Raw genomic sequence first — 13,421 nt, 5'->3', positions numbered from 1 at the left:
TTGTGGTATGATGCATCTCAGTGTAAAAGAGGATGGTGAGTCCCAAAATGTTATCTTCCCTTATTTTCCACTGTGGCCTGAAATTTATCAGCAGTGCTGAACCCATATCAGTTCTCACTCGAGCAACACTGAGCTTGAGACATTAGAAATTTTTGTGAATGACGTGCATAGGAAATGAAGACAACACCCCTCTGAATTAAGTTCCCTTCTTACTGTTCAGCAACTGTCTATTTTGCAGGGGACGATACACAGAGATGCCATATCACTGTAGCACAACGTGGACTCATGCACTTCTGTTAGTACAAACCTAATTCGGTGAGGAGGGCAAATTCTTTACTAACCTGGAGGAGGTGCGCTTTCTGCTTCCGTTTCATTCTCTAAAAATGAGGAAAGAAAGAAAAAAACAGAATTGTTGAATCTGAAGTAAAATGAATATTTTTCATATATGTAGGGCCGTATTCTAAGTCCTAATGGACTTGGGCACTTGAGTGTGATCCTTTTCTATCTTGCTATAGCCCCTGAAAAACTGTTAACTCAAAAGCTAGGTGGGTCCTCCTCTTCCTCACTGTTCTTTGTGACTTAGTTTTAAGACTAAGATGACAAAAAGTTATAAAACCAGACACAGTCTTAAATTTCTCAAGAACTGAACAGAGTAAGATCTGGCACTTGGTGCAGATCTGGTGAATCCACACACATTTAGCATTGGTTTAAACATTCAAACATAGTTTGAAAAAATCAGCCTGTTTTCATACCTACAGCACACATCATCTTTCCACATATCATCCATCATTTCTGTATGGCAGCTTCTTCACAATACTAACTATCCTATAAATTTACATTTAAAAATGTATTTTGTAGAGCAGGGACACAAATCATGGTAGGGTCCATCTGATACTGCAGATAGAGAATTTCCATATTCCCTCATTATACCATATTTATTTGCATACCACACACACTTTTAACAAAAATTAGTCATCTAAAATTGTCCATAAATGTCTGTGGTTTCAGTACAAGTTGGAGGCACAAAATATTGTCTTTAAAAACCACCAAATGGATTACAGGAGAGAAGTTTTCTGTCAACCATTTCCTGAAAATATTGTTATTGCATTGTCTAAGCTAGTTTTGTCTTAAGCTGTTCTTTTCACATATGTTGAAACACATCTACTTGCTAACATGTCTCTCTCACATGTGCCCAGTTCTGTAGCATATTGAATGTAATATACAATCTATAGAGTACAACAGGTTGAGCACATAAATGATGCTACTATTGTTTGCCATAGTGAATCTCCCTCCATAACACTTTTTGATTAAGAGATCAGTTCCATTCCTCCATTTTATTGTTTGATATGGAATATATAGAAGAAAATATGCTCTTACTAGTTGTATGACATGGTATCAAAGTTCCTAACTCATTTCAGACTTCCTTTTGGGATCATAGATAGTCCATCTTGGAAAGAACATAATGAAAAAGCCTATATTCATGAGAATATTCTTCACAGTCACTAGAACTCTTTTCAAGAGCTGATCTTTAAAGCAAATTAACATAGCTTGTTTCCAAACTATAAATACCTCAGAATACTTATTGGAGATAATATACTAAATTCTAGCTTGAGTTTTTGAGCAAGAGAAAATATAAAAGGTTTAATTGTTCCAATTGTAATAGCAGACATTAAAGTTGGTGCATACCAAGCCCTGTCATGTAACAGAGTATTAACCTTTGGAGCCCTGACCCAGACCAAAACCAGGCACCAAGTTTCAGTTCCCAAAACAGCATGTAAGACTATTTCCCTGCCACTAGCTCTAATTATAACTAAATACATTCTTAAATCCTATTCTTAAAAAAAATTCTAATGTTTAAAAGGGAGAAATAATTTTAGTATGGAGATAAGCTTGAGCCAAATAAGTATGGAGGGATTTATAAACTTTCACTAGTAGAAGCGGTCACTATATTTAATTAGTATAATGAATACATAACAGATGTTATAGCCACTGCCTACAGGGATAGAGACCAGGATTATAAAGCCCAAAGTCACAAACATCTTCCATATAATCTAGACATCAGAGACTCTCCATTAGATGTCAGTAGATATGCAGTTCAAGTAATGAACCTTTATGCAGGTTTAAACCAACTTTTTTTTTCTGGATTTCTTCTGACTCCTTGGGTTCTGTTTTGAGTTTGGCTTTAAACAATTCTTCCGGCTAAAAGCAATACTTATAAGCCCTTTTGCCTGATTTGGGTTAAGAACCATGCGAGGCCAGTCATCATTTCATAGTGGGTGCATCTACACATCGCCCTATGGTGACGTAATGATGCATTACATCGCTGCACAGCATGCTCTGGCAAGTTAGCAATCACAGGGGGTCTACATGTGATTGCCAGTAATGTCTCCATAGCAGTGTGCTCCCTGGTTACAGCATGCCACTGTAGTGATACAATGGCAAAATCTAAGTATGTGCCATGCACACGGCACAGTAACCACCCATACTGCATTATGCTTTTGAACTTCCAAAAGGTGATGTGTAGATGCACCCAGTGTGTACTATATTTTAATACAAACAAAATCTCTTGTAACATCTCCCCTTCATGACTACATAGACACTCTTCTCAACCACTGGAAGTAAATTAACACATTTGTGACAATCCCATTTAATATCAAAGCAATATCAGAAAATGACATAATATATATTCAGCTGTTTGACATAAAGAAATTGAGTGCTGCTATCAAGCAATCAGTCATTTCTCCTTGGATCACCAGAAGCAATGTACTACTTGTGGGCTATGGACAACAATTTATAGATCAAAATTCATTTTTCCAGACTCAGTCCAGGCTCACATGTGATGCCCATACCTTTCAGTGAGTCTAGCTTGAGTTTTGGACTTTATTCTTAAAGCTTTTAGCAGCTTTACCATTAAAATATACCTTATAGGTAACAGACTTTCTGGGTTTGATGTCATAGAATCATAGAAAAGCGGGGTTGGAAGGGACCTCAGGAGGTTATCTAGTGTAATGCAGGGCATTATTTCAAATCTCAAGTATTAATATAATAATATTTCATTGTTTTAAATCTCAAGAATTATTATAAACTGGTATAGGGCTTTTAACATAATACAGACTTTGTCTTATGCATTGAAACATGCAAGAGACGTTGGCTGTAGTCTGAATCTCAAAGAACTAAGATGATTTTTTCTTAAATACTTTGCAAACTGCTGTTGAGAGTCCTCATACAAGAAGAGAGCTAAGAAGAGACGTGCGAGTATAAAGAGAAAGGAACAAGAAAGGAAAGGAGTTCCAAGTATAGGGGAGAGCATAAAAGAAGGTGCGACTCCAAGGGAATCTTTTGGCCATGTGTGACCCCTTTAATGGTCATGGTTGGCCGACAGCTTCATTCCTCAGGACAGCCAGGAAAAACCCATTAATAGCATCCCAGTAGCTTCCACCTCTCCAAAGAATGATAGCCCTTTCTGGCTGACCTCTGGGAAAGAACTGCCAGCCAGGAAAGAGCTCAGCAGGTTCATCCAACAGTTACTGTTGTGTGCGTTCCTGATGAAGCATGCTCACTGGAGTCCCCACATGCCATTCTGAACAAGCCAGTTGCCTTATATGGCCCTCTGTCAGGGCATTATCAGACATCACAGTGGAGAAAGCACTGGCTTGGGCTGACCAGTGCAGTTTTCTACAGCTCCTAAAGAGAAGAAACATTGTTTGGTGAATCATAATGAGCTTGCTGAACTACAGAATCCAGAAGGCTGATGAAACCTCCGGGGATATGATTGAAGAGGTTAGATTCCAGCTGTTTGGAAAGCAACAAAACCCGTTCCTTAAAAAAGCAGGGTGGTGCACATGGTGGCTGCATGTGCCACCAGAAACCAGAGCCTAGGCAGCCACAGTTCAGCTGCTGGCCAGGTTCTCTGCTGCCAGATCACCGTAGCTGCTGCCGCTGAAGACTCTCAGCAGAAAAGTACCTAAGAGCAAATGAATAAATTGAAAACAATGCTTTTCTTGTTACTAGCTAAGAATGTCAATAAGATGCAATGGGATTGTATCATGGCTTCAGTACTTGTGACAGGCCATCAGTTTGCTGAATGTTTCTTCTATCCAGTAGCTGTGGAATACCTCACTGGGCAACTCAAACCAGAGCTTTATCCACTGCCAGGTTCCTGACAATGCCTTGCCATGTAAGGGCCATGTAAGGCAACTGGGATGTTCATGGCATCTGGGGATTCCAGTGAGCATAAGTGGAAGCTAAAATGAATTTTGCTCCTTGTTGCTGTATCTGCAGCAAAAAATAGCATGCGGAAACAGGGGCTTTGATCCCCTTTCCGGCACCTATTTCAACAAAGCAACATTAACAGAGTCTTAGTAGTACATAGCAGGTAAATTTCCTGGCTTGTTTTGTACTCTGTAGTTTGTCTGTTAGACAGGAAAGGTCTAAGACAGCTGACTAGAAACAAGTAGACAGCAAGCAAGGGAGTTAACTTAGCATCACCATGTACAAGGGCTGCTTAGAAAGGATAGTATGTCAAGAAGCATAATTAGCAAATAAAGTGAAAGCACAACTGTTACTTAGATAGACAGTATCTCCAGAAATGCTTTCATGTCTCAGTCATGTCAGGAGGAGTATTATGGATTTGATTTGACACAGGATATGAGCACCTAAAGCCAAGACATTTTTATTTTCTGATTTATAATTAAACAAGAGCACACGCAGTCTTGAAAACCAGCAGAGGTTGTAACTTGAATCGCCACCAACAATTTTCAATCAACTATTGGTATCCACATCATAATTAAGATTGCATTCAGTTAATCAGTTAAAATGGAGTTTAAACTCTTCTTATTATTCATTCAGTTAATTAAGTTCAAATAAGTCCCATGAAATCGTTAATGTGCTAAAGTTAGAAACCTCCTTAAGAACCTTGCTAAATCAGGATCTTTATTATTAAAAATTTCAGTTCCCATTTAGGTATTGTCTGCAGTGGGATCAGAACTGCATTATCAAAACACCATTAAACAGCTGTGGCTAGAGGCTTAAATATAGTGACCTCCAGCAGCTTCCATTGATTGCAACTCCAGCAAGAGGCATAGGGACTCCATGAAACAATCTAATATATTTTAGCCCATTATTTCTTTGGCATGCATCACCTATCGTTCTACTTGAACGTCAATGTAAGGAGCTGTTGTTTCCTTTAAAGCCAGCCTTTGGCCCTGAACTATACTGATCTTGTCAGCAAAGTACCTGGCACTTACAGTTTAAAGGACTCCTAGTGACTAAAGACTACTAAGAAGCATTCTGGAAAAGTCTGCTATACAACCCTAGTCATCTCTGGTACTCTGGTGTTAGGTCTGTTATAGATGGGCCAAAGAAGAAAACTGAAGGGGCATATCCAGATGAGCACGGACATGCACACTGCACACGCCAGAGATCCCAGTGTAAAAAAACCCCATGACTTTAAAAAGTGTGGTGGTGCACATGACAGTAGCATGTGCTACCATGAACCAGAGTACGGCCAGCCGGAGCCACACTCCAGCTGCCAGGCAGGCTCCATGCTGTTGGGTTGCTGTGGCTGCAGCCCCCAAAGGCCCTCAGGACCCTGGATAAGCCCAGATGCTGGTCCCAGCTTCCCCTACTCCACCCAGGGATGGTGTGTCAGAAGCCATGTGCCAGAGCACACATGTACAAGCATTTCCCAGGGAATGTTTGTCTGCAGGGACATGCACATTCCCACTTGTGGGGATGTGCCCAAGGGCTGCATCTGCACATGCGATTAATTTGAAACAATATACTCCAAAACAGTTTACGCCGGGCATATCATCTATGCAAAATTTGAGCTGGGGTGGGGCAGTTTATGCCAGAGACAATCCTGCCTGGCAATGAGGTTGTAGGTCCCTTTGTGTGTCCTGTCAGGTCCCTGTCCCTAGGTGCCAGCTGATGTGGGGCCCAACATGGTGGCAGCTGGTAGCAGGCTCAGTGGGTGGTGGTAGGTTCAAGGAGGTGCCATCTGGTGGCAGCAGGTGGCAGCAGTTGGCAGCAGGCTTGGAGAGTCAGCCCCAGGCTCTGGGCAGCAGCATCGGGTGGCAGAAGGGCTGGCTGGAGCATGAGAGTGCTGAAAGTGTGGAGCCATCTGGATAGGTGGCAGGCAGGAGTCAGGACCCCGCTGGATGGGCTGACTCATGCCTGTAATCAGCGTCTACACATGCATTTAATCATAGTTAATTACCCTGCTGTAAGATAGTGTTGTCTTTAACAGTATTATTTTATGCTGGCATTAATTAGTTCAGTGCAGCGTAGCAGTGTAATATGTGTAGACAGAGACACTTTACTCCACAGCTAATTAGTCTTCAGGTTAGTGCACATGTAGATATGCCAAGGTGTCTTAAAAAGAATAGTTTTGCTTACAATTTTTTCCCCTAGGTTAGTGGTTCCCAACATGTTTAGATTGTGGACCGGAAGTGATAGTGGACTGGCAAATTGCAGACCGGCATACTGCAGACCAGAAGTGACTGGCATACTGAGGACCAGCAGCCAACCCTTTCTTATACTGAATATAAAAAGGGTTGGCTGTCGGTCTGCAGTCTGCCAGTCACTTCCAGACTTCCAGTCCAGCAGCCAACCCTCCTGCAGACTGGCAGCAAACCCTCTGCAGCCCGGTACTGAGCCGTGGCCCCAGGGTTAGGAACATTCTGCCCTAGGTGAAGAAGTGACTTTCATAAAGTCTAAGGATACCATTTACCTTTCAAGGACCTAGGATTGCGACATCCAATAGAGGGAGAGGAAATCCCCTCTACAGTCCAAAAGCGCTTATAGGGCTTCTTTGGCAGGCTGATAGAGAATAAAGCTAATTTGTTTAGCTTTATGGTGTGTCTGCTCCAACCATATTCCAGTAGTAACTGCAGTAGGAACTGACAGCTCCTTAGGAGCAATAACAGAACTCAGCTTGGAAAGCAGGATAAGTCACCTTCACTTGAAAGGGAAGGGAGTAGTTGTATTACCATGAATCCAGGCGAGAGATCTGTGGCATGCACCAACAGCTTATCAAGGTAACTTACATGTGCTAAAGTGATATGAAGGGGACAGTGACCCTATACTCTTCATCATTCAGACCTGCCAACTTGTCTCAGCCTTGAAAAGATGGATTAAATTCATGGTCATACCCTTCATGGGTCAGACAAATATAACTATTACTCAGGCATTCCTAAAATGCTAACTCCACTAGTCAGATGAAAATAAATAAATTATTCATTTAGGGAAAGATTGTGGTTCTCTGCAACCCGTATGTGGCTATGCTATGTAAAGATCCTCTCGCTCCTAGGCATTGTCTATGTAAGAGCTCAGAATGCCAGCCTCTGTACTCGTGGTTGTAAAATGGCTACAGTGGTGCTTGCTTGGGAGTGGCTTGGTAGAGAAAGACCCCAATTGAACAGAAGGTTAAGCTATGGCTTCTGGGCTTCACCTGCTAGTCAGCTACAGAGTAGCAGGTTGTACTTCTTAAAGTAGTGCATATCACTCTTTATCCCCAAATGCTTAAAAGAATCTGGAAAGTGTTTCCCTCAGGGCAATGCAATGCTAGATTAGCCTTATTACAGGAGAGTGACTAAAGCTAACATCTATTCTAGCCCTTTGTAAACCATAAGTTCCTTAAGAAAACTATAAACAAAACGCAGACATCAGGACCTGAATTACATGAGCTCAGATATGGAGGGCTTTATCTAGGGCTTTTGGTCATCCAAAGAGATGGTCCCATTGCTTCCAATGGGACATGTATTCTTGACATTAAGCATGTGTTTTGATAAATTACAACCAGAGTCCTCAGCAGCTTGCAGAATTGAGTGCAATGATCCTGTAAACTAAGTTTCTATCTGTGCTTTAGCAGAGTAACTACTCAAAGTGAGTAATATCATATATATTTATAAATCAAATGCATCTATGATTTGTATGTGGGATATATATATTCCACAAGTGATTCTCAGTGCAGACACAGGACCCACACAACACAAAATCATAGAACCAGGTAAATCATTACAATTCATTCTGAATATCCTCATATTTCTTCTTTTATTTTAAAATTAAGGTTAATATGGTAACCTGAATAAATTAAATCTTTAGGACCACAAAGAAAAATATCTGAAGCATTCATGGTTTTGTTCCAAGTCATGTGATGAACAAATAATTAAACTTTCTTGGATGCCTGGCCCACTAGTTTGGTTGCTGAGTGAAATAGAATTAAAATTAAAATTTAAAACTCTTTTTTCCTCTAGTTTCTTTTCCATTTATAGTTAGGGACCTACTCTATTCACAGTTTTGCAGAATTTGAAGAAATCATGAAATCAGGCATTGTCCACAAAATTGGGCAATGTTAATGAAATCTGTGAAACTCCCCGCTTCCCTCCCTAAAAAAAACTTACTAAAAATAAAATGTTAGCTTGCTAGTGGGAGCCAGCGGTCCTCATAGCTGCTGCAGTCCAGTCATACAGCTCGCTGGGGAGGAGCCACCAGTGCAAAAGGGAGCAGCCAAGATGGTGGCTGTCCCCACCCCTCACTACTGATTGGCTGAGACGTTTGCCCATCATATGGTCTCCAGCCCTCTCCAACAACCAGCAGCAAGGTGTGGGGCCTCATGATGGACAGCTTTCTTGGCCAATCAGCAGTGAGGGCCCCTTGGCCAATCAGAGGCATGGGAGGGCACAAAAATAGTGACTGGCTCCACTATTGGCCCATAAAATTGGCTGCCTACCTCCTCCTTGATTTCAATAGGTCCCTATTTATAATCTAGGATGCGGAAATAAGAAATAACCTATCTGGACTCTTTTTCTCATTGTATGTGTGTGTGTGTGTGTGTGTGTGTGTGTGTGTGTGTGTGTTCCTACATGAAAAAATGAAGTGGGAGTAGCTATTTAGCTGCTTGCTAGAACAGGAATCTGTTTCTATTATTAAGTATCTGGACTGTGTTTTCACCTTTTATGACTTCTTTGTGCACATCTGTGTGACAAGATTCACAAGGATGGAAGCCATGAATGGTTTTGCATCTTAATTAAATCTAAAGCAAAATGTAGCGTGAAAGTGGAATCTTCCTTTGCCCTTTTTCATCAATCAAAGATGCATTGCTGGATTTTGGAATGAATGCCTTGTTGGAACCTAGAGGAGAATTATAGTTGTGATAGAAGTTATACGTTTGAGATGCTTCCTAACAGGAGACAGAGGAAGTTGGGAGATGAACCCCTAGGAAGTAGCTAGTTAGAGAGACAGAGAGAGAGAGAAGGGTCTGCAGAAGTTGCCTATTGCTCCACAGTTAAAGTTTGTTGTTCAGTTCTTCTCATTCATTGTATGTGTGTATTTATTGATTACAAGTATCCCTTTAGTTACAACTTGCAGGAATGTACTGTTTTGGTCTCTCACTGCAGTAAGTCATAGGTCTTATCCAGGACTATTGTGTATACCTGTATATTAATAAGTATTAATATTCATGAATATATAGAAATTGTAATCCCGGATTAAGACCTGTAAATGAAGACTGATGTAATGAAGGTTTGTAAGTGGACATATAAATTGTTCCTTTTGTTTTCATTGCACAAAAGCCACTGCTTCCGGATTTTTGTTCATGATCCACTGTAGTGTTGGTTTAATATCAGATCCTTCTAAAGCTAGGGGACCATTTGTAGTCAGTACATGGTGAAATGAATTTGTACATCTTTTAATTTCCAAATCCTACACTTTTGCATGAAAAAAATGAAACAGGGACCAACAAGGAAAAACAATGGCAATGTGGTCCCATTTTCTCAACTACAGGAATTTATCAGTTAACCATTTGGAAGCACACAGAAAAAAGGGCGATTTTCTCTTGTATCACACCAAGCTAAAATAAATGATTGCAGGAAATGGGGTATTTGCACCTGAAAATTTGTCTTTAGTTTGCATGGATGACCCCTGCAATCAAAATGCCTATACTTTCCATGAGAAAAAGGCACTTTATATCTGGTAGGAAGGAGTTGATAATCCATTCACTGGTGCAAGGCTGTGCAGTCTTGCTTTCAGTCTTGGGATTGCATATGTACTGTAGTTAGGCATTAGGAGGCTGCCAAAACATTGTCAGAGACTGGATACAGATGTTCAGTTTCTATCAGGATTCATTGCTCTCCTGACAAAAGCCAGAAGCTCAGATTTTTTTTCCGAAAGTAAATATGGCATTCTCATAGGTCTAGAACCCTCCCAGCACTACCTGTGGTTGCCAACTGCCACCTGAAACCTCCCATACAGGGGAGAGAGTGGGCTGTCAAGTGATGTGCTCCCAGGATGGGGGTGGTCCAGGGAGCAGTCCTCTATTGTCCCCTGGCTGTACAGCTTGCCTGTGAAACTCTCCAGCCATGAGACTGGAAGAATGTCTGTATAGTCCAGCTTCCAGGCTATTTTTCTATCATAAGAAATTTCTTCCAGTAGAAAAGATTGTCTGTACATAGCCAGAGTTTAAAATAGATAAATAAAGTTAAATTTGGTGTCTTTAATTTAATTAGCAAATTCATCATGCATTATCAAGCTCACTGCCAGACCACAGAAAATGTATTTAAAAAAATATTTCTCCCTCCCTTTCCCCATCTACATTATTTTTAAAATAAGGACATGAACAAAAATTGTTTTGAAAACTTTCATGCTTTGAGGAGAAAAAATAGTTCTTTGAACTTCTTGGATCCAAAGGTAAGCAGGAAGCAGCATTCCATTTGAAGCCTACAGCTGGTTAATTTTTTTTATTTTTTTACTAAAATTTTCCGATTGGGTTTTGCACTGTTCTTGTTCTTTGACTGGACCAGACATGGGGAAGTTAGAAATATCATATTTTCCTGCATACAACTTGACCCAGAATATAATATGTAATATGCACATTGTTTTTGAAAGGCAGAGTGAAGGGAGAGGAAAGATTTTTCCAGAATTATAGCTGAGCAGGGACAGAGCCTGGTCTTCAGCTATCTCGCCCTCCTTTCCCTGCTTAGCCTATGAAGTAGGAGGAAAGAAAGAAGGAGCATATAGCACACAGCAAAATTGCCACAAGACTGTTTAACTTGATTAGTGAAACTTCAAGACCATTAAAAAGGAGAGATAGTCATTAACACCTGCTGAGGGGAGAACAAGTAGCCATCACATCAACTGATTCCCTCAGCTGCCTGAACACTACTACCACAAGCAGTTACTAGTGGAGCAGGAATCATATCAGAGTGCTTCTATCATGAGCAGAAAATCAGCTTCCCCACTTCATACTCACAGCCCAATTGCGGGGGGGGGGGTGCTGATTTTGGGGGAAAGATGCACATTGTATGTGAGAAAATATGGTAAAGTAAAATGAGGGAAGGATAAGAAGTTTCCTGAACATACACAAGAGAAATCAACTTTTTTTCCAGTTGCCCAAAACATGCAGTCAAAGGCATAAAAATTCTACACATGTAAGTTAAATTGATTAAATTCTAGATGACTTTCTAGAGCTGTAAGATTGATGCATACTGTCCTTCCACTGCAAAAGTTTAAAGGTAGATCTTCTCTCAAGACACTGTGGCCCCTTTCGGAAATACATGGGTTCATAATTCTTCATTTGTCAAGGCTATTGAATTGCTAATAATAATAAAACAAATGCACATGGTCTGTTGTATGGACTTACCATTATGAAGTTAGAACTTTATTTTTAAGGGTCACCAAAGGAGTGTATCAATTCTATTTCCCCCACTCCATTGTATTCTCTTACTAAGGTCTGCAAACTTAGTAACACTGATAGTTCATGAAGTTGGACATCTCCATATTTCTTTCCTGTTCTTCCACACAGAATGCAAATAACTGCAGTTTATAATGGTGGTCTCAGCACAGTACACTTTACTGATTTATTTTATTTCTAAACAACAAAGTTTAAATTACTTTATTTAGAGCTCATCAATAGCCATTAACTATCATCAGGTAGTGCAGTCACTCACCTAAAGATCAACAATACTTTCTTAAACCTTAAAGGAGTTCATAATATTTAGGACATAAACCTCAAGCTTGAGTCAGTTTTGCAAAAAAGGATGTCAGATCCAGGATAGGCTTTGAGAATAAACTTGATCCAACTTATGTTTTCATGTGGAAGCTATGTTAAAACTCAATAGTTTGGCTGACCTTTACTATGAGCCCTTGAAGTTCAAACATGCCACCCAGTCTGACAACCATAGGTTAAAAGGACACATGCACCCATGAGAGTAAATAGCTGAGTTTCATGCAGCTTTTGTTCTTTCCCTGCTCCTATAATCAAACCAAAAAACTGTTTCCACCTTTGTCCCTTTCTGAACAGACACAAACGTAACATAATTTGAACAACAAACTGATTACAGCATTTATTACACCTATAAAATTCCAAGTGCAAAATTGCTTCCAGAATAACTTTTACCTTCAATTTGAAAGTATTAAAAGGAAATGGGCCTTTTAAATTTCTGGCTGTAAAGTGTACTCTTTCTTAAGCTATCCTAGCCTTAAAAGCAAGATGCTATGCTCACTGCTGCTAAATGTCTCTACTTTAAATAAAATGGACCTAGTTCACCTCTGATATGTATCCCCTAAAATGGATAAAAATTTGACCTATTCTTAAAAAAAAATTGTACCTGTTGTTAATCTTATTGCTCATACCTCCCTTCCCATTCTATTAAATATTCTGTTAAAGGAATAATTTATCTTGTCAAATACATTGAATAACAATGGCTTTTTAATCCATACATGCATTGGAGTTGAGAGAACCAGAAGACAGGCTGATATATGGCTATACATTAGGGCTGTGCAAAACTTTGGTCGCTGATTCAATTCAGCATAGATTTGGCGTGATTCGATGGCTAAATCTCCAAATCCAAAATGAATCGGGAGACCCTTTAATCTCTCTGAATCGAATCGAGGCCCTCCGAATCAATTTGGAGAGACTCAGAAAGATTTGATGATTCAGACATAGACACAGCTTTAAATGTTTTTTCTACATACCTCAAGGTACCAGGTGGCTCATGAATGCTGAGATGCTGGGGCAGATGGAGCATCCCACAGGTGCATGGCAGGGTCCCCGGTGTGCTTGGCAGCAGACCCAGAAGTGGACCAGAGGCACTTCCAGTCCACTTCTGGGTCTGCCAGGGATTGCACTGAGGGGCACCCCCAGGCTAGGCAACTGGTGCCTACTGGGTCTGGGAGGACACCTGGGAACACTCTTGCTGAGCTGAGGGAGGTGCAGGGGGGCCTCCAAATACCCTGATCCACTTTTGGGCTCACCACTGAGCATGTGGGGGCCCCCCGTGCTCCTGTGGGATGCTCCATCTGCCCCACCATTGCAGGATTCACAAACCATGCCTAGTACCTCAAAGTATGCAGAAAAAACATTTAAAGCTGTGTCTATGGCTGAATTGCTGATTCTCCATATCAGCACTGAATCTTCAGATTCG

The 13,421-nt window shown here is 40.6% G+C and overlaps 1 protein-coding gene across 4 annotated transcripts in view; it reads right to left on the bottom strand.

The window, feature by feature from the left end:
* The window catches only part of MYBPC1 (myosin binding protein C, slow type), a 112,055-nt gene that overhangs the window by 86,545 nt on the left and 12,089 nt on the right, over positions 1-13,421 (bottom strand). For all 4 annotated transcript variants that reach the window (XM_019544730.1, XM_019544733.1, XM_019544729.1 and 1 more), the window contains exon 2: positions 342-377. In XM_019544730.1, coding sequence (XP_019400275.1) covers positions 342-377 — 36 coding nt within the window. The remainder of the gene's footprint in view (positions 1-341; positions 378-13,421) is intronic.

The sequence above is a fragment of the Crocodylus porosus genome, unplaced genomic scaffold (assembly GCF_001723895.1).
Source record: "Crocodylus porosus isolate Cpor-Errol unplaced genomic scaffold, CroPor_comp1, whole genome shotgun sequence".
Classification (NCBI taxonomy): Eukaryota; Metazoa; Chordata; order Crocodylia; family Crocodylidae; genus Crocodylus; species Crocodylus porosus.
This window is presented reverse-complemented; position numbering and strand designations above follow the sequence as displayed.